Source organism: Rhea pennata, chromosome 9, assembly GCF_028389875.1.
Source record: "Rhea pennata isolate bPtePen1 chromosome 9, bPtePen1.pri, whole genome shotgun sequence".
Taxonomy (NCBI): domain Eukaryota; kingdom Metazoa; phylum Chordata; class Aves; order Rheiformes; family Rheidae; genus Rhea; species Rhea pennata.
In genome coordinates, this window is record NC_084671.1 from 22,003,340 (window position 1) to 22,025,511 (window position 22,172).

General features: G+C 37.8%; 1 protein-coding gene across 1 annotated transcript in view; it reads left to right on the forward strand.

The window, feature by feature from the left end:
- The window catches only part of SLC25A36 (solute carrier family 25 member 36), a 32,948-nt gene extending 12,701 nt beyond the window's left edge, over positions 1–20,247 (forward strand). Inside the window, exons 3-7 of the mRNA XM_062582434.1 lie at positions 784–861; positions 4,782–4,882; positions 12,298–12,364; positions 15,538–15,827; positions 16,665–20,247. Of these exons, the coding sequence (XP_062438418.1) occupies positions 784–861; positions 4,782–4,882; positions 12,298–12,364; positions 15,538–15,827; positions 16,665–16,858 (730 nt within the window). The 3' untranslated portion in view covers positions 16,859–20,247. The remainder of the gene's footprint in view (positions 1–783; positions 862–4,781; positions 4,883–12,297; positions 12,365–15,537; positions 15,828–16,664) is intronic.
- Positions 20,248–22,172: the final 1,925 nt, after the last annotated feature.

Sequence of the window (22,172 nt, forward strand, 5' to 3'; positions counted from 1 at the left end):
TAACTTAAATTCTGAGTCTATTTAGCAGTTTGCAGTGACAGAGATGGAGACTGTCGTCCTTCCTCCTCTCATATCCCATTTAGTTTATACCATACCTGATTAGCATCTAGGTTGCCGGACAGATAGATGTCTATTAATGTCCAGTTCTAGTGAAACCTTATTGTACCAACATCTTGCTATATACTTCTATACAGCTTCATCTTCTAAAAAAAAAAATCATAGTTAATAGGACACTACTTCAAACACATTAAGATTTAAGTGAGGCACTACTAATTTACTGCTTGCATCTGTCTGTTCTTTAAAAAAAAGTGACATCTTCCCCTGCCAGAAAGATTCTTTCTATAGTTGTTTAGAGTGGACTTAGTCCCACAAGATCTTAGGGCTCTAATCTGATGAAGTCATGTTTTACATGGGTGGAGTTCTTTTCTGGTTCAGGTCCAAACTCCTTTGCAGTGGACTTGCATGAGAAGGCAAGAGGCCTCTCCATTAACTTCTGAGGACAGATTACCTTGTGTTTGATCCTTGAGAAAAGTCCATATTAACAGCAGTGTTTTACTTCTGTCTTTAGTTCTTGAATTTATTGCTTTTCAGGCAATAATGTAATTAGGTTTTATTCTGTGCAATTTCTAGGAAGTTGTTAGTCTCTTGTGGTCAGGAGTAAACTGTCAGTTGTTAACCTATATGTATGCAAAGAGTAAAACTTAAAATGAAGTTGTAATCATGGTTAGTGCTTTCCTTAATTCTGATGTGATGTTGAAGTACTGTCACTTTCTTGTTTTCTAGGATGATCTTGCAAAAGGAAGGTCCTCGTTCCCTCTTTAGAGGGCTGGGTCCTAATTTGGTAGGCGTTGCTCCTTCCAGGTAAATACAAACGGATATTCAGTAAGTGAATAGAGCAACCAACATTTCTGAGTTATGTTATTCAAGAGACTGGAGGTTTATTTCAATCCATAATGTAAATGCTTAGTTGTGAGTAGCCTCTATTTCCAGGATAATACTGATATCTGAGAAATAAATGGAGTTGCTTGTGTACTCTGCAGATCGAATTTGTATCCCTGTGCCTGCTGGCTCAGTTTATAAAAGCCCTGGTATTAGTAATTTCTAAGTTACTCAGATTTGTCTAGCTAGGGAAGAAGATTATTACCTAGTTGCACTTTTAAATAATAAGTTTGTGCCTGTGAAAATACAAGGACACATTAACCCTTGATGTGATCTTCAGCTTCAGGAAGCAGCTATGTGAATACAGCCTCAGAACACTGGGCCTTTTTCCTTTCCTGAAGTCTGGTGAAGCACAGGCTGCTGGCCTCCTGCAGCAGGAAGGCTGGTCTGAAACTTGAAAAAGAAGAAATCGGGTAGGATGAGACATCTACAGCTGTTGCAGACGAAGCAAATCTGGTGCTGGGCTGAACTCCAGAAGGTAGCAGGGCAGCATCAGTGTGCAACAGCCCAGAACATACCTGATGTTACTGGCAGCGGCACTGCTGCTCTTGGTATAGAAACAAAAGACAAGTGAAACTACTTAATCATGGATGAGGCTATGACATCTTTTGGCCCATTTTTGTAATAACTCTCTTCTGTTTTCAAGAGAAGTGTTTTTATGCAGAGGGAATATACCCCACTAACTTTATTCTTCCCTTGATTTCAGTACCTTGCTTTCACTTGTGTGAGTTTTGTCTGTACTGTTCAATATTAATAGAATGATTATCCTTACTTCTGCACACACACACAGTTGGAATATTAGAAACTTGCTAATTCAAGGCCTTGAATTCTGCCAGAAAACACTGATTAAACTAGACTTTCTAAGTATGGATGTCTTCTACAAAAGTCTGACAGATGAGGTCATCTGTACATCCTCAGCATGTTTCACAGATTAGAATATTTTAGTCTTTAGAGTTTCTATGGAATGTTTGGAGTAACTTCTGATCACTAGTATAGCATTACTCTTCAGAAGAGATGAAGAAAATTCTAGCAGCTTTCTGTATCCTGGATCCCTGTGGAATATTAGCACATGAAATTGCATAGTTCTAGATACCCATTTCATCTCTGAAGAGATTGTATATGCAAAATCCAGAGTTGGATTCTCTTAATCTATTTCATGGAAACTAGCACTTGAAGGCTTCCCTGAGTATGATACTTGTATCTCCAGCTTAAGCCAGAAACTACCAACAAAAACCAAGCAGGTATTATATGAGGAAAGGGAAAAGGTAAGGACAGAAGGTTACTTTTGTGTTTTTTTTAATGTGGACAATCCCTAAGCTGAAGAATACATTAGTTTAATAGTCCAGTGTGGGTCTGAACGTTCAACACTAATACCCTCCAGTTTTGACAGATGTTAAGCTCCTCTCTTCCTGACCCTTTCTTTTTTTCTTGTCATTCTCTCAATATGTTTGTCTTCCAAAAGCCACATGTAACTAGCTTGCTTCTCTAGTATGGACACATACTATTGAGACACTAGTATTGACACTAGTATTGAGCACATCTCAAACTAAACTTTCATCTGTTATTGACATTCCTTCACAGATAGAAGCTTGCATTTTAAGGTTGTGTGACAGAATTGGGCATATGTCAGATTTGATCACAGACCAAGGTAACTCTTAGAGCCTACTAAATTTCAAAGCTATGACATCTAATGGCAGAATTAAATTGTTAAAGTCCTGACTGACCATGACTAAACTGAATTCCTCACAAAAGTTACGAAAACTCTTCTGTTGAAGGCCTGGTTGTATAGGAGGGCTTCTGTTGTCTTTGTTTCTGAAGATCTGTAGCAAAACCTTTCTTGTGGTGTTCATCTGTTGTTGCTTGCTTTTCCCTTGACCTATACTCTGAAATTCAGATTAGCTTCACAGACTGTCTCAATAACAAGTATACTCACAGTGGAAAATCAGACTCTGTTATCAAACAGCTGTCTTGATAAAATGCTGCAACTTAAAGTGAAATACAATAGAGGGATGTTAGTAGTGCGAGTAGTGCGAATCAATGTTCCAAAATAACTTAAGTCTTTAAATGGAGAGAAGACTTGTTAATGTAAACTTGTTCTGAGTGTATCTATTTTAACACTTCGAAATGAAACTGTAATCTATTTTTTTTAAAATGCTGTATGTCTTCTGATAGCAGCCTTACAGAACAGACTGTTAAAGCTTGTGCTGTGTCCTGCTGACTGCAGGCAGTGTCAGCCATTGGTACCACCTGACTCAGGGCTGACTGTGCTAACATCTGCTTGCATGCAGGAGGAGAGGTGCTGTCATCTCATGCTCATTTTCATTGTGCTCATATTCTCCTACTTCCTACTGCTCTGCACTAATAAAAGCATGTGCGTGCGCATATGTGGACCTAGCCCTGTTCTACTAGTTCTCACTTTTGCGGGGGGAAAATAAAATGCCTTTTTTTTTTTTTTTCTAACTTATCAGCCCTTAAAGGCTAGATTGATCTCTGCACCATCACTCTGTAGGAAAAGTTCTTGGACCTTAGCACTTAATTGCCCTTTTCCCCCCTTTCTTCAGCAGTACTGTTTTTTCTACTGACAACAGACTTAAAAGGTAAACTGCAACGATCACTCTCAATGTATGAGACTTCTTACACAGTGGTGAAGTTTACTTTGTCAGTGACTATCCTCAGTGCTGGTGTAAAAGTTGCTGTAGTTCATTTTGGAAAGTTCCATGTTGAATTGACTCTTTCAATTCACTTCCTTTCCTCTCCCAGATAAAACATTTAGCTTGTGGGATTTAGTTTTGTCAGTGTTCATACTAACAATGTATGTACATGCTGTAATGTGTGAAGCCTTAAAATCAGCACAACCCTTCTTCCCTTCCTGAGCACTCAGTCTTCATTCAGTACTTCATTTCAATTAAGCATTAGCTGAGTGGATTAAACAGCAGCTCTTTGTTTAAATAAGCTGCAGAGAAGCTTACTTCATAACACATTCAGTATACTAAGCTGGGTTCAGATCCCATTTTAGAAATTATGCCCATGAAGCAAGCAGTTCATTTTTTGTAATAAAGAAACATGTTTGCACAACTGAGGTTAGTGTTCTGTTCATGAAAACTCATGTTCGCTTCTGTCTCTGTAGACTCATTTAAGCAGAAATCTGAATTACCAGTCTCAAATGTCAATTCCGTATGTACTTAATCATTTTTAGTCTTGCTGAGCTTTTTTGATAATATTTCATTGACATGCTAACTTTGGTATGTAGCTTTGATATCAGCTTACCTAATGTACTACAAGCTTATAAATACTTTTCTCATGTATTCAGGAAAAAAATCTAAGTATCTATTCTAAATACAGAACTAAAGAAACAGGTTCTTTACAGGTTTTTCTACCTTTTTAAATATGGTTATATGCTGTTTTAGTAAAATGAAATATTTATTAGCATGCTTGCTGATGTTCTAACAGCATAAGGTTGTTTTAATAGCATTATGATTCCAAGAGAAAAGCTAATGTTTTATTGAAGAAATAGACAATTGTAACTTCAGTTCTTGGTTCAGTGTTTTACTGTCTAGGCCGAACTTCGTAGGATCACAAATACTGCTGTGTTTACAGCTATCTATCCCTTACCTCACTAAACATTAACTAGCTCTGAGAAAGAAAGCTGTAAAATGTACTCACTCTTTCATTCTTAAAATGTTCACATTGCTTTCCAAGAACTATTTCTTGATAGCCTTGATAAGGTTTTTACTTATCTAAGACTTCAGGCAAAAACATTGAGTTGGTGAAGCCAGTGGCACCGCTCATAAGTGCGTCAAAGCCCAAAATGTAACATAACTCAGTTCTTGTTCTAATTTTAGAGCGATATATTTTGCTGCTTACTCAAACTGCAAGGAAAAGCTGAACAATATTTTCAATCCAGATTCTACCCAGGTACACATGATTTCAGCTGGTGTGGCAGGTAAGGATCTAACTTTTTAGCTTCTTCATTCTAGAGTCATACTGGTTAAATGAAATGGCAATAAATGTCTGGGGGGGTGGGGGGAGAGGGAATAAAATGGAGGACTCTGATTGAATGACTTCTAATTGTAGCAATTTTCTTTGGCTTTCTGGTAGATACAAAAGCCTCCAGATTCTCTACCTGGAGAATGTTTGTGAAATTTGCACTTAATGAAGATGTTTAATTGTATATATGTGAATAGCTTTTCTAGGAAAACTGCATGCCTGCTTCCTTGATATATTTTGTAAAATGTAAAATAAACACTTCCTATGCAGTAATTCTTTGTTCTGCAAGCTAAAATGACAGTTGGCACTGCTCTCTGGCTTAATGCTTTTTAATGTATTTTTCACTTTTTTTTATCTATTACAGCTTTGACTTATTTTTTGTCTTTCTGAATATGCCTGCAGTTACTTGACTTTAAAAATGCACACATCCTTTGCTCAGGTAGCAGTCTAGTTTGTTCTACCATTTATGTGACATAAAAGAGCAGATTTTTTCTGTTGTATTCATCTTATTTCTAGAAACTAGTTTCTACTTTAGTCTGCAATGTAACTTGGGTATATTTTTAGCCACTGCCAATCCTTACTTGGTTTGTGATTCATTGTGCTGGGATTGAACATGGAGTTAAAGCCAAGCTTGAGTTTCAGTAATGGACTTATGCTGGGGAAATCAAGACTTCAGCTGGCAATACTTTGCTTGTTGTTGCCAATCTTTTCTATGTTTTCCTCAATTTCTTCCATCTAGGCCATAGATATTTCAGGTGGATTCCAACCATATTACCATGGCCTACTGAACTTCCTAACTGATGTCAAATTTTACAACCAGTGTATATAACTGGGGCACTGGTGATATTAAAAGGACTGTCAATTGTGAAATGAGAATGGACAGCATAACTCTTTGGTTAATACTTGCTAATTCTGACACAAAGAAATATCTAATATAGTAAACTGAAGTGATACTAGCTTTTTTCTGATGACACATTCATCTCTAGTGCTTGAGAAACATGGTTGCAATATTTACTTGTCATGACTTAAGCGTAAGTACAGCCGTTTTGTCTTAAATGGGCAAGATAGGATGCTCACTTCATCAGAAGATTGAGTATATTACTTGGCCAGTATATCACAGCACTGATTGGGGTAAGGATTGGGGAGGGGTTTCGTGAAATGTTCATCCCAATCAGTTAATTACTGCAGAAACTCTACTTATGCAATTGTTTTCCCCATTTATTACTTATGTTGTTTTCCCTCTCAGAGTTTAAAGACATGTTTTATCCTCTTGACAAAGAGCTGAAGATAAAAATGGATTAACACTTTTTAACTGGAGACTACTTGTATAAATTACATGGTATTGCAGATAGCTAAAGGTTCAGAGTGTTGTGGAAGCTGCTGTCCTCTTTCCATGATAGAAAATCACTGCAGAGGTACACCACAGTATCTTTTCCCAAGTGCTTGCAGTTGCAGATTTCTGGTTTACCAGGAGTTCTGTATCTGCATGTTGACTTGTTTCCTTTCCAAAAGGCTGGTAGTATGTATTTGTGTTTATGACTACTGGAGACTGTGGGGCATGTCTTTGACTCTTAATTACTGTTTACTTTTTTTATACTTGTACACCAGCTTTAATACTGAACAATTCTGTGGCTGTATTTTTTTACACCTATTTGGTTTTACAGTTGTACTTGTAAACTCTATGGCTGGTGAAATTGAATGCAAGTTCACACTACGGGTCATTATTTGCTTTCTCTCTTGAAATAGCTTAGCACTGTATAATGCAGACATTCTCTGGAAGCCCTATAAAAAGTTCTCTGACAAACAATATACTGAGTACTGGCACTATTCTGATTTATATGTAAAGGGCTGTAGTTAAGTGTTTTGGGGAAGGTATTACTGTTTTTATAATCTTGTAATAAAGTAATTTTATGTAGTTCAGAAAATAAACTTAGTTTTGCCTGCAAGGTTTGTATTACTATATTGTGCAAACCAACTGAAAAATGACAAAATACAGAGACAAGATCTAATGTGAGCTCTTCATTGGCTGAGTTAAAGTTAACGCAGAAGCTTGTAATAATGTGTTTTGGAACTCAATTTCATGTTTGCAAGGTGAATAAAGACTTCTAACAACTAGTAAAAATAATCAGTATTGGTTTTTATCTTTTGCAGCTGCCATTGGTTTCAGTAAGGAGCTCAATCCCAAATGACAGGGTTTTTTGGTTTGAATAGATCTAACTCTTACATAAAGATTTGTTACCTAATGATTGTGAGGTGGTAGTTGTATTATGAAATTCTTCTGTGGGTTGCAAAATAAATAATGATACAAAAAATACAGTTTAAAAACAACTTTCTGTAAGCTATTCACAGTTTTAGCTCATGTATATGTTGTATGAAAGTACTGTAAGTCAACCTGAAAAAGTGTTTACCTGTGTTGTATTAATGTACAAGTGTTTAAGACTAGACTAACCTTCTTATGTTAATAAGGATTATTTTATGCACATAATATTTTTGGAGCAAGAAGCTGAAGTACTGTAATAAGTTTATTAATGAAGTATTGTGTTGATAGTTAAAATATTCAATATAATGTAAGCCTTTTGCTCTTAGGCCTGATTCTTCCTTCTCAAGATAAAGCATACCTTTTTGGTTTTATTACAGTTCAGTTTTCTTTATCCTGAGGAAGATCAATTATGGTACATGTTAGCAAGTGATGCCTTATGCAATTAGTAATTGATGTAATTCACTTTGTGTACTAGCTTCCAGCACATAATTCACACCACCTTCATTCTTTAAAATACCTGTGTATCAGCATGAAGATGTACTCAGCGACACTTTACTTACCATCTAGTATATCACATGATTGTGTTTCGCAGACTCAGGCAGGAAATACCGGAAGTGCTCAGCAATGAGGAGAATGAGTGTTTGCCTGTATGAAGACATTTATCTCTGCACACTCCAAAGCTATGCTGAATTCTCAGATTTGCTATAAACTGCATTCTTGTTAGGCTTACTCAGCCTTTCTTGCCTCAACAAAGGGTAAAAACTCACATGGAGACCTAAATGAGGTTCTTGATTCCTGTATAGCTTTCTAGTTTGCCTCCTTTTTAAACGGTTCATAGCCTTATTCAGAAAATGTAGTTGCAAATGTATCACTATAAAATTACTTTGCCCATTATAATATTACCACTCTTTCTGGAATTCCAACTGGCAAACCAATCAAAATGTAGATTTTACTTAATTTGGAACCACTCTATTTAGAGACTCCGTGCTTTTTAAACTTGTCAATAGTATATATGCAGTTAACTTGACAAATAACAAAGAATACTTATTTACTTATTACTGATACTAGAAAGTTTGATTTCATAAGGCATCTTACTGTACTTTTGGTCCTTTGACCGGGTTAGCATTTTTTTTAATTATATTTTGGGGAAGGTTGGGGAAGGAGGAGAGTTTGTAAATATGATAGGTAAGTATTGAGCTGTAAAATTGAACTGCTGCAAATGGGCAGAAATTTCAGTACTCAGTGCATTTTACACAACTATTTTAATATCTGTGGCCTGTTCTGATTATTTTTTTCTTTTTTCCTAAACTTCTACCTGAAAAAAGTTAGATCTCACAATAACTAATTCACAAATCCTTCCAATGGGATTCAATTTGTACACATGTGTCTGATGAGGTCACTGCTTGTTGTTATGATACAGAAAAGCCTGTGTCTATTTTAGGCATTTACTGTACATTTCTCCTGTGAAAAGAGTGAGATCGTGTCATCTCATGCTCCCCATCCGCAGGTCACTTCCTGCAGAAATATGGACTAACTTAAACCTCGTGAGTACTGAACTGAGCGTCTCTTGCAGCCTTTAGCGTAAGAACCACACATTGGGTTTGTAATATTTATTAAACAAAATACGGGGAATTCACTTTAACTACCTTGAACTCAATTTATGTGCGTTGTGCAGACATCACTTCTCCTTAGTTCTGTTCAAGAGGTTTTTTTTTTTCAGTGCTGTTCAGGGAAAGGTGAAAAGTACCTTTCACTAACAGCTGCTACTTTTATTCAGGTCTGCCTAATTGAAGGTCCCTTACTAGGTTAAACAAGGCCTCTTTAATTTTTTTTTTTTTTTTGTCCCAGAGCTGCCTTTAAAATGTTGCAGCTGATTCTGTGGTGTCACATTGTTTCAAAACTTATTTTTCTTTGTCTCTCTTCAAACGTATACAGTCTCCTTTCTGTCTTTGTTTTCTTTTAGTTTGCTTTTAATTTACTACTTTGAATTTCTAATTCAACATTCCATTTTCATATGCGTCTGTATCAATTACATTGGCTTATAGATTTAAAAAAACTAACCTTTGAAATGTGATGCACAATAGGAATACCTGGGATCTTACCTGTCATTAGCTGGCATAGCTCAACAGATAGAATTCTTTCTATTTGAAACTTAAAATAGTTTTGTACAGGGAACTAAATAGAGACAAGAAGAAATTCTGGTCTTGTCAATTGATCTGCACTCCTAATGAATCTGCAGTCTGAAGCCTTTCTTAAGATAAAATACATTCATAAACATTGGGTCTTACATAGATCAGGGCTGAGATGAGCATGGGGGGGACATTGGGATAGAGAGGCATGGACCTTCATAATAGTTGTTGAAAGCCCTTCACTTATTTTAACTAGTAATTTTGCTACAAACTTTCTCTATTTAAAAAGAAAGCTTATCTTATCAAAGAGATCCAAAATTCTGGATGTTTTTGTTTGAGTGCCTGCCTTGAGGTCAGCATTGCTCAACCCGTATTAATGCATTTCGCTTGTTCCACTAACTCTTACCTGTAAGAATTGAGCTGCAGTGATCTCATCTTGGACACCTGAATCATTGAAGGCTCTTTGATTGGAAAGCTTTGGTCCAGACTTTTGTGCTATTTAGGCTTAAAACCCCACTAAGGGTGGGGTGGGAGGGGAGTAGCTATGTCATGAAGTCTGATCCTACTATTAGGTGTGCTGTGCTTTAATGCTTGGAGCAGCCCAGGGAGTGCAAGTTCAGATGGAATGGGGCACAGCTGTGTCCTGTGCTAGCCAGCATTTGCTGGCAAGTTCCAGTATAGTCACTTTCTGCCTAGAAATATTCTGCTTTTGCTCTGGGAAAGTAGTCACTACTACCACTCAGGTATTGCCTCTGGTCTCAGCTATATTTTTTCTACTATGGCTTTAGAATCTATAGAGACCAAGTCTTTGCACTGAATAGGAAGGAGAAAGGGCTAGGCAGAGACTGTGCTAAAAAATGTAGTTTAGCAATAACAAAATTTCAGAGATGTGTAACTTAGTGCATTGGCAGTCCTATTTAAAACTGACTCATTAAAATGTGGACAAATGATTAAAAAGTAGGAGAGAATTTAGAACTATTTTTGTATCTTGAGGGAGAGGCCTTCTCTGGACAGTGCTTACTGAGGAAGTTATTTTCCCCACTTTATTTCAGTGTATTGCTGCATTCTTGCACTGCATTTTACTGTAATATACATCTGAAAAGGTTCTGGTTTGAAGTGTAGAAAGAAACTTGAAGTGTTTTTAGTGCTAGTAAAAAGATGTTAAAATGCAAGAAATTTTCCTTTCACTTAGTGCAATGCAGGGTTGAGTGCTGATAGAATTGGTGGAGTTACTATGGCATAAACTGCCATGTGAGAAGGGCTCCAGCCAGCTGAAGTGCAGAACCCTCTCTTAAGACATCCTGTGCCTTCCTAAGGCAAAGTTCCCTGTTACTTTGAGCTTTTGTATAGTCATTCACCTACATGCAATACGGATATAAAACACTACTGTTTTTTGCTGAAGATTTCACTCTTATTCCTTGCTTTTCTATGTCTAGGTACATATATCTTTTTTGAAAAATTTTAACTTTCTGTTTATGATCTACCCAGTGAGTAACTTCACATGAAGTTATTCAGTTGAGAGTTGGAGTCAGTTTAAAAACCTATTTGTTTAATCAAAGATTAATGAAACTGCTAAGGGTCACTTTATTTGCTATTTTAACACAGAAATACAGTTGAATCTTAGCTACTTAACTTTACAGGTAGTCATAGTTTGTCTTTAGAACTGTAACTGGAAATCCTAATGACCTGTTTTTAAGGCTTTGAGGGGGATTAAGGCTTTGAGGGGGATACCTAAACCTTAAAACAGTTAAGATCCTCTGGCATTTCTTTCTGAGTATTGCAGTCATTTGTGTACAATGTTAAATATGGATTATGATTGAACAGAAGTAACCAGTATGTGAGCAGCTCTGCTAAATATATATACTTAAGCTTATCAATAGCATCTTATTCGAATAAGTACTGTACAGCAGATAACGCACTGAACAAGGTGGTGTTTGTTGCTTTCCCTCAACCCCCGTCCATTCCCTTGCAGGAGGGCAGCATGTCTTCATAGTGATATACAAGTGATGTGTGTCACTTAGGAAGCACAGAGTGTCTAAATTTACCATCTCTTGCCTGGCCATGTTCCAGTTCTTCCCTTTCCCCTTTCCTTCCTGCAGACATGTCACCTCATTAACGGTGCACGTGTGGTATTACAACTCTAGATATCTTTATTATTTTTTTCTAGAACTACCTTTCACTCTGCTCTCTTTCTCTTCACGGTTGTACAGAAGTAAGAGTGATTCTTACTTCTTTTTTTTGAATTTGTTTCTTTTTCTTTTTTCTTCAGTGGACTGAATCATAGCTTTAACACTTAGCCCTGATGCAAGCCCAAATAGTTGTTGTCTGTCCAGATAGTTAGCCATACTACTTATTTTAACAATTTAAACACTCATATGCTTGTACAAGTATTCCTGGGCCAACCAATGGTCTTTGCTTTGAATACTAAATAAAACATTAGCTCTCAAATTTTTAACTTCATACTTAAGTATTAAAATCTCTTAACTTACAGTAATGTGTTTTAACTACTCCAAAAGTAGTATTTATTCAGTTTGCATGCTTTTAAACTCGGATTGTATTTCAGGTAGAAAATTAAATTGACAGTGTTTTCTATCTTGAATTGTTATAGCTTTATTTGCAACATGCTCTTTTTGAAATGTTTCTGAACTAATTGGCTAATGCTAGTCTAGATAGCTTTGCTGTTCTCTGGTGTCAAAACAGGGTTGGTATGAGTGGACAGGTAGGGAAATGCACACAATTGGGCTCATTTTATATGGGGAATCTCAAACTTTCAAAATATTAATGTAAACTTAGCTTTTGAAACTGTTTATTGGCTATATGGATTCTTGAAATACTAGTAAAGGGCTACAATGGGTACTTTCTAAATATCAGTATAGTCCGAGTTTTTGCATCAACTGTACCTTACTGTGTGCGTTTCAACTTAGGTGCTGTGGCTTTTATAATGCTATCCCATTTAACTTTTATTTTTAAATGTTTGTTTAGGTTTTACTGCAATCACAACAACCAATCCGATTTGGTTAGTAAAGACACGATTACAGCTTGATGCAAGGTAAGAATGTTAGGAGAACTTGCTAGTGACAACTAGAAATCTTACTACTGTAATAAGACTTTGTGTAGAGTAACACTGAATTTGCTGTGCATCTAAAACATAATGTTCCTTTTATGATCTTGCCAGCAATTCAACTTTCAAAGCTGGTACCGATCTTTGCAAGCTACACTATGATTGTTCTCTGTATTTTAATCTGTTAAGGCATGTATGAAGTATTGCAGCAGTCTCTGGCTAATAAACTGAATGAATGATGAAGTTTCAATTTTATACATTAATGAATGGTTTACAAAACACTGATTCCCCTTTTTGAGCTTCATCCACTAATGAGCCAGAACTCCTTTATAGCTCACATGTTCCTCTTTCTAGTAGTAAAGTGTGGAAACATCAGCCCTGAAATCACACACTTTCCTGTGTGATACATCTCTGATAATGGGTTTTTGTTCTTCTTTCCTCTGCTTCACAAAATCATCTTAATGATTTTGTTCTGTCAAATAGGATTTTTCTTTTGGGGAAAAATCCTAATTTTTAATCTTGTCCTTCTATTTTAAGAGATCTGCAAGAGTCTAAAAAAATAAATACAAAGTTTTCAAAGGAGTCAGCCTAATTCCTCCTTTTAGGAAGAAGTCTCTGAAGGTTGCTAGGGCAGAATGTGCTAACTGATGATGTGCAGAGGATTGAAGTGTACCAAATGTAAGCCCCAATATGCACTTAAGTTTTGTAATGTTGAGAGTTGAAGCACTCCTACTAGCATGTGCCACAATAGTGTCAGGTCGTCTTTTGTGTGGTAGTGTTTATTTTGGTAATAGGTAACTTAAGTGGTTCTGATTTATTGTGTAACTGCTGTAGATGTTGTATAGAGTTTAACTATTTTACTGTCTTGCTTCTCTCATAAAACTAAGTCTTGACAGTAAATCACAAGAAGTAACTGGGCATCAAAATGTCATTAAAAGAAAAAATAGCCAGTTTTGTCATTAGAAGCTGTATTTAGATGAAGAATGTGCAATTGAAACTTTTAATAAAAAGCAATATGGAAATACATTAAATTGGTTCAAAATACTAGAGCTCCTAATTATATGTATTGTAATACATATAAGGAAACGCCATCTGAGTAGAACAGTTAATCAGTACACTTCCAGGTAAATACTGTCTAAATATGAAGTGGATTGGAAGACAAGTCCTGTACTGGATACTACTATCTTGATTAAACTGCCAAATATTCTGAAATACTGACTCCTCAAAATTCCTGTTTTGGGGTTCTACTGGACTTTCTCTATTAATGTACATACTAGCATTCTTCCTCTTAGCAGGCAAGATAGTCAGCCACAAGATGACAGTAAATACATCCCAGAACTAATTTTATTGTGAGACTTCTTGCGATGTCACCATGCAATCGCAGTGATAATTCCATGGCAACAGTGTCTCTTTGATTGCAACCTGAGAGCATCTTATGCTGCTTAGCTTTTTTCCATTCATCAGTTTGTTTAAACCATATGGCTGAGGGAAAGCTATGGAATTCATGTACATGTTACTCCTGTACACAGCATCAAGCATATTGCTTGTATGGGAGACTTACAAAAGGAAGCATGTTTGTCTTTGAGTATGGCATAATGCACTTATATCGGCTAACCTAGCACTACTTACACACACTGCATTTTCGGTTCTTCTAATCTAGTTATTAGAGGCAGAAAACATTTGGTGTAGGAGATTATCCTCACCTGATCCTGTTTCTGCTTAAATTCTTAGAACTCCCACTGATCCCAGTAAGACCTGGCAGAAGACAAGTTTTGTTCCCAAAGTGAAATTGCTTTGGGCTTCTAAGGCAAAACAGTGCATCTTGCACATCAGAAGAGCAGCTTAAAGCAGTCTGTGTAGATGTCCCCTCATGTGGATTGGAGGTGTCCTCAGGAGCTGCAGCCATAGGTCCCACTGCTGCTTTTCCAGTTGTGCTTCTGCTCTGTTCTCCTGTTGTGTCAGCAGTACTGACTGCTGCTCTGCAGCATCAGCAGCGTAGCTCAGTCCAGATCTGATTTGTGGCTGTGTGCACGTTTGTTCTCTTCCTCTAAAACAATGAATTCTTAATTGTGCTCTGTACTTTTAACTGCTCTCTGACATGGCAGATTAAAACTGTCAGACTTTAATTCCGCCATCTGGAGATGCCTCAGTACTTGCACAATAGTACTGTCACTGTCTGTTTTGCTTTGTATCTGTATGTTCTATGATAGTTTCTCACAGGAATAGTTACTGTTTTATTCTATGCAGCTTCCTTGCTTGGGTGGGAGACCTCTGCTGGCAGAATTGAGGTGCTTCAAGTGGCTGCACTTGTTGCTGTAATGAAGCATATTTTATGCAGTGTCTTAATAGTTGTTAGTGTTAAGTATTTCAAGATATACAATGCACACATATTGGTTGATAATGTCTAGTGAAATTTGAAATTGGGTTTGATCATTTCATTGCTATCAGAAGGTAAAAAGCAAGAGGCTGTGGCTTAAGATTTTAATATTCTTCACATATGTGAGTGAAATGAGGATGGGGTAGGGGAGAATCTAGTGAATATATTCCTTGACATCCACTGTGGTTTAGTGGAATCAAAAGCTACTTCTGTTATATTGGTTGGTGTGCTGCCTTCAAACCAGACCTACTAGCTCTTTACTAAGCTGTAATGGTGTGTGAGGCATGATGCTTGAACTCATAGCTACCCCTTTTCTTTGTGGACCTCAGCCATATAATCCTAAAGGCCATGTTGCAAGACCTGTACTTCTAGAATAGAGTAGGTAACTGCTGTGCTATGTTTATGTAAGGCAAAATGGGGGTTGGGAGAGGAGAGGAGGGACACACACCTACTCTCTATATGCAAATGAACGTACTCCTACTCCTGGTGTTGCAAACTTCCATGATTCACTTGTCAGTTTTTAGGCAACTTGGTCCACAGCTCTCTAAGACTTGAACAGACCTGGAGGTGTTTGACAGCTATTTACGGCATTTATTTCTTTAGTCACCATATAGCCTTTGGCACCCTCACTTCAAGTTCTATGTTCTTAACTATATCTGAATTGGAGCCCCTGGGCGTTGATGTGAGATGTTTCCTAAATCTTCATGTTGCTGAAGGAACACTCTGCTTAATTATCTTTCAATCTCGAGTTGCACCGGCTTCATGTCTATTTTTCTCTTTTCAGGAATCGTGGGGAAAGGCGAATGAGTGCTTTTGAATGTGTCCAGAAAGTCTATCGATCAGATGGTGTTAAAGGCTTTTACAGAGGAATGTCAGCATCGTATGCAGGCATATCTGAGACTGTTATTCATTTTGTTATTTATGAGAGTATTAAGCGGAAACTACTGGAACATAAAACTGCTTCTGCCATGAACAATGAGGATGAATCATCAAAGGAAGCTTCGGACTTTGTTGGAATGATGATGGCTGCTGCCACTTCTAAAACTTGTGCGACATCAATAGCATATCCCCATGGTAAGTGGGATGTCTGAGGGCCTGAATCAAAGCAGTCAGTGGGAGTCTCTTCAGTAATTTCTAGCAGACTCCTGGCTCACTGGCTCAAGAGCTCATAAAGAGCTATTTCCTTGTCTGATCCTTGCTTCTGATTCAGCAAACAGGAGTTCATAGTATTGAGGAAAAAGTGGAAAGTACTTTTAAGTGACTACTTCAGCATGGCCCCTTTTAGGTGTTTGCTTCCCCAGCACCGACAAAGAATTTAGTCTGGCCAGTACTTAGGGGTGCAGTAGTCTTTCACTTGGAATTTCTCTCTATGCTCAATAGTTTCACAACTCATCAGCAAGTTCATATCCTTCTTAAAAAATAGGCAGTACTTGCTGACATATTGCTCTTTATGATGCTGTTTGGTTTGCAGTTGCACTTAAGCATACATTTTATATATATATATTTTATATATAAATATATATAATTTTTATATATATATATATATAAAAAATACATACATATACACACACAGAGCTACTTTACTGAAAAACTGAGTTTGTTAGTGGATTGAATATTTCAGTAGTGGCAATTTCCAAACTCAAACATGAGCCCAGACATCAGTGGTCTTCAGGATGTTAACTAAGCAAATGAACTTGACTTGCTCACCTAGATATCTGGCATCAGCTGAACATTTAACTTGTTGCTCTTCCAGATGCTTGGTTTGCCCCCGTCTCTTCTGCTGTGTGTTGATCTTGAGGTTTTCTAAGCTTTCTGATGCTGAGAGCTTGAGGAGTTTTTTTAAAAAAATTAACTGGTTCCTGGAAAAGAAAATAATGGTGAACATAACCACATGTGGTTTTCTTTATACAGAGGTTGTACGAACAAGGTTAAGAGAAGAGGGAACAAAATACAGATCTTTCTTCCAGACACTATCTTTGCTTGTGCGAGAAGAAGGATATGGAGCCCTCTACCGAGGCTTAACTACACATCTGATCAGACAGATTCCAAACACAGCTATCATGATGTCAACCTATGAAGTGGTAGTGTACTTGCTGGATGGATAGTGTCATAAGGCTTTCTAGAGGAAGCTGGAAGACTGAGCCTGGAGCGGACCACCAAATGTCTATGCCAGTGTTGCAGGCAAAAGGAAAATTATCAGGAACATGCAGCTATGGACAAAACAGCAGATTGATTGTGGGCAACTATGAATAATTGTGCTGCCTTATTGTATGGTCTCTTGGCAATGTGATAAATTGGGGCTGTCCCTTTAGAGAATGTCTTTGTACACCTCTTAATTCAAAACTGCATTTTCTTTACATCTCTTAGACAAGGCCATTCAGTCAGCTTCAGAGACCTGATGGGTGAGTAAGGGGGTATAAAATATATCCTGGGTCAGCCCTAGTCCCTTTTCTAAGTGACTGTTCTTCAGTACACTCTTTTGTTTTACTGAGTAATAACCTGTTGGAAAAATGGGGAATTTTATGGGAACTCTACATAATACCTTTAGATACATACAAAACTTCTGTTCACTTGGTGGAGACTGAGGTAGTAGTCCATGTGTAGCTTTTCATGTTGCTACCTCAAGGTAAAACATGGCACAGCGACCCAGAACTGAAGTACTTCTTTACTATAAATGGCGATTTCCCGCCCCCCCACCACCTTTGAAGGTTGAGCAGTGTTGTAGATTAGTAGAGGAGAAGACCTAATTGGTGAACTCCTCAGATTATCAGTCTCTTAATATTGATGTATGTGGGTTTCCAGTTCTGCTGCATCTTCCCTGTGCCCTCCCAAAATATTTGTCCCACCTTTTTAGAAGCAAGAGACCCACAGAACATTCTCTGGTATCAAGAGGTTTTTCCTTGCTAGTTTGTCAGGCCACTCGGGCATCTAAGAACTTGCTGAATGTTGTTCAATAGTATCTTTAGGGATTCTCAGCATAATAAATCCTAACTAGTCCAGCCTGTCATTTGTGAAGGCAGGATTTGTTTAAATACAGTTTCATGCTACCTAAGAATAAGTTGTATTATCCTGAAACAACTACTTGTGAAGCCTAACCTAGCTTACAAATACCTGCCTTGGCATACAGAGGAAGAACATGTATCACCATGGCTAAGATGACCAGAAAGTGGAGAACAGAGTTGGAGTTGAGAGCTTTTTCAGTGCAGCTAGCATGTGTTCCAGGTGATGGAGAAAACTAATACTTTTTCCTAAGTATTTCCCCTTAAAATTGTTGTGTCACTCCCAGCTTGAGCCTGTGTGCAGAACTGCAGCTGACAGTATAACCTTGTCCTCCAAATTGCCTGAATATTCAAGCATTTTTCTTTGTTTTATAAACTGCTGGCAAAACAGTGTTACATTCAGCAACAAGACTTAACTAGCTTGTTCTGTCATATACTGGGTTTTCTAAAAGTATACAGTTGGAATGTCAATCATAGGTTTAATGTCACAAGAACTTATATAGCCTTGTAAACAGACCTTTCATCTGCACCTTGACTGCTTCTAAAACTGAATCTTTGGTCCTCCTGAGGAAGGTGACCGTTATAAGTCAGGGCAGTAGCATTTCTACACAAATGCTGCCACACTGGTATGGCAGAACTGTGCAGTGGACTCTACCTGCGTGGTACTTCAATATCCTGAACTGCATTGTGTGCAATGGCCTTATCTTCTGGATGCACTTTGTGGCCTTCCTCTGGCTTGTGACATTTCCTTCTCTTACTGCTTATCTATAGCCCAAATCTGTGTTCAGTACATGCAGTTCTGTTTTAAACAAAGCCTATGGTTTGGTTTCCATTTAAGCTGTGCAGGATAAAGCATTACATGCTGAAGGTAGATAGGATCTCTGAAGTAGTTCTGTAGGTCATGTGTAAAGACTCAAAGTTTGCAGAACGATCAGTCCGGTCTTTCATTTATTTTGACTCCCATTGTATCCTCTGCACTATGTAAAAATATTTCAGCACTCCATGTAATTCTCTGTACTAACGGCTCATCTCTAAGAATCACCTACTGAGTGCACAGTGCCCACTGTAGTGCCTTTGCAGTGGAGACTTGGCTGGATTGACTTGTCTTTGGAAAATGTTATTTTACCCTTTTAAAGAAAGGGATATCATGGTCTGATTTGCCCAGAAATGAACACGGTCCTTATTTTAAACAAGGGAAGTACTTAAATGTGTCTTCTAAAATGGGCTTTTCTTCTAATGATAGCTCCAGGAAAACACTGCAGTATTTTGTATTACTCATGACTGACTTTTTGGGTCTTGCTAAAGTACCATTTTTCTCCCTAAGTGCAGGAATAGCTACATAACTGGAATCTTTGTTTTACAGGAAGTGTTTCTCTTTGGGTATCTGGGTGGTTCAATGGTAACCAAATTTCAAGTTGGCAAGAAAATGGCAGGAGACCCTATTCAGCATTGGAGTTCATGAATAGAGTTGATAACTGGATTAGCCTAGGTTTCATGAGTTGCACTCCTTTGTTTTGTGGATCTGCTCTCTCATGGTTGCATGTGCATCTTCTCCATTAACTTGCTGGGTACTGTGTGTGTCTTGTCTGGATGAGGGCAGGCTCCCTGCCACTGCTTTCAAAACAAAATTTAAAGGAGGAAGACTAACTCCTATACCTAGCTGCCCTGTTAACAGCCAAGAAGAGACAATCGGCTTCTTGTTGCACTTTTTTAATGGGGGTTTAGACAACGTTTTAAACTTCAGGGGTGATTATTCTTTTGGTTTGTTGGCTTTATGTAACAAAATACAAGCCCGAAGTTCCTTAGGATCTTTGTCTTATTCTTAAACTACCGGTACAATGTTACCTCTGAAATTTCCCAAAGATTTTTATTTATAAAGTTCCCATGATATTTATTATAAAATCTTAAAGGGAATAAGATGCTTCATTCAGTGATATCCTTAACTATGAAACTAAAAGAGTACATTTAAACTTCCTTTAACTTAAATGGTCATCTCATTTAGTATTTTCATGTAGTGCTTATGTTGTGCTCTTGGTTACAGAGGCAAAGGCCTCAGATGTCTGAAGCTGTTCTCTGCAATTAATTTGTCCTTTGCTTAGATGAAACTTAAACATCATTGCAAGCTGTTAATTCTTGCACAGTCTGCCTGTGCAAGACTGCAGTTCTCTGCATCCGTCAAAAGATGGCACTGGAGCATGCCCAGATCAGAGGTGGCTGTGTATGTGCACCGCAGGCTGCCCCTGGAGCACCTGTAGCATCCTGGGGTGACCTGGCAGGGGGATTATGCCAGGGCGTGGGAAGCTGCTGGGGGGCTGCGGTCAGCTGCTGCAGCGCCTGTGGGGCTGCAGGGAAGCAGGTGAGTCCAGGGCATCGCAGCAAGCCAGGCCCAGCCTTTCAGCTGGCTGCAAGGTCTGTTCTTGCTCTCTGCATTTCTCACCTGCTAGTGTATGTTGTTTTAAGCAGGCTTACACTAAGGGTTTATAGAGGGTTTTTTTTTTTTTTTTGGGGGGGGGGGGGGGTGTTATTTTAATTGCAGACTGAAACAGGCTTTCCGTGTGTATATGACATTGCACCTGTATAGTTCCCTGTTTACATAATGCACTCCATACATTACCTTTCTAATTGAGGTGTTTGGTAATAAGTTTCTGCTATACTGTTTGTTCTTTATAATTACCTTTTTAACATTCCTCAGTGTAGCATTTTAAAGGAATGCTTCCAGAGAAAAAGATTGAAGGTCCTTCCTAAATGTCACTTCCAGTTTAAGCGATGTTTAAATTCAGAAAACAAGCTGAACACTGAAGTGTGCCTCGGTAAATGTAACTTCTTAAACTTTCTGTCTGTAAAGACTTGGTCATGTAAGTTTGTTTCCTCTGTTTAAGAGAGTCTGCCTACCCTGCATATGTGAACATAATTATACCCTAGGAGTCATAGCTAAACACTCAAATGACAGGTCTGAAAATACTTTAATGCGTATGTGAGGTTTGTTATTCTTGCATACATGTAGTTGGCTGTAAACTGTGTGCATTTACTCTGTATTTATATAGCAACTTTTGTTTGGATTGTTTTAAACTTAAAAACAAATTAAAATTATGTGCTTCTACTCAAATGTTGCATTCTATGCTAACCTGTACCTTATTGACTTTTTTATTATTGATTATATCAGTGCCTGGATGGTTGTAATTAAGAACAAGGAACTCATTAGGAGATTCCTCTGTTTTTATTGGTACCATTTTGAAGTAGCTGAAAACAATTTTCTCTATTTTATGTACAACATGTTCTTTGGGTTTCATGGATGACTTATGACATGTTTCTTGCAGTTGAATTTGAATACTGTAAACAATTACTTGTGCATAACTGAGTGTTACTGACCAACTGAAGTTCAGTAATTGATCAGAACTCTTTTGCCCACTTAAAATGCCAGCTAGTATAAACTACTGCTAAACAGAGCTGTAACTCTGTGGTGCTCAGACTTGATTATAGGAGCAGGTGTAACTGTCCTTGAATCTGAAACATTAAATATCCTTCTTTAACAATAGCTATTTGACCCAGAATCTCTGCTCAGAACTTTTCACAAATCCCAAATGTGTGTGTGTTCTGCAAATATACCTAGATCTTGTTTGGAGCTGTCTGTGATGTTTCTTCACTCGGAGCATGTTCTGAGACTGAATCCTTTAATGTGGAGCAGGGCCTGATGTCTGATTTGAGTCTTTGAGCCATCCAGAAGTATCCAAAGCTTATATTAAAGCAGCACATCTGTGACTTTTTCAGTCACTGTTAATGGTGCTTGACCCAGCCTACTAGAGCATGGAAGCTAGAATGTTTGCCTTCATTTACATACATGTTGCTAGTCTTAACTGAGGTGTAGGTTGTTGTTAATGCAGCTGTGTAGACTGACATTACACCTCAGATGATTTTAGGCTTTTCAGTGATCTTTTTATAGAAGAAAGCCATTGATTTGCTCAGGAGTGCATTAATAAATTTTTTAAAAAATTCCAAAGACAAATACTCCTCTAGTCCTTTATGCACTGTTGCTAGCACACATGCTTTGTGCTGACTCAGCGTCATTATGTCCTTGCACAGCTTCTGTTGACGGCAGGAAATGCCAGGACAGGAATCTATAGTTCTCATGAACAAATTGATGTAAACAAAACACTGCACTAACAATTGAAAACATACTGAAAAGGAGGAATTTCTGTTATGTATATGGAATATTGTAAGGGATGCACTAAGGCCAGCTTCAGCAATGCAGAGATACCTGGTCATTACAGAACTGAATGGATTAACTCAAGTTTTTGAAGAGCTCCAGGTGGTACAATTTATTGTTAGTTTTAAGTAGATTCCTATGTAAGGGAATGTTTCCTGCCTTAACTATGGTGGTTAGAAGTCAGTGGCTCTTCCTAATCCTCTTCTGGCAGCAGAC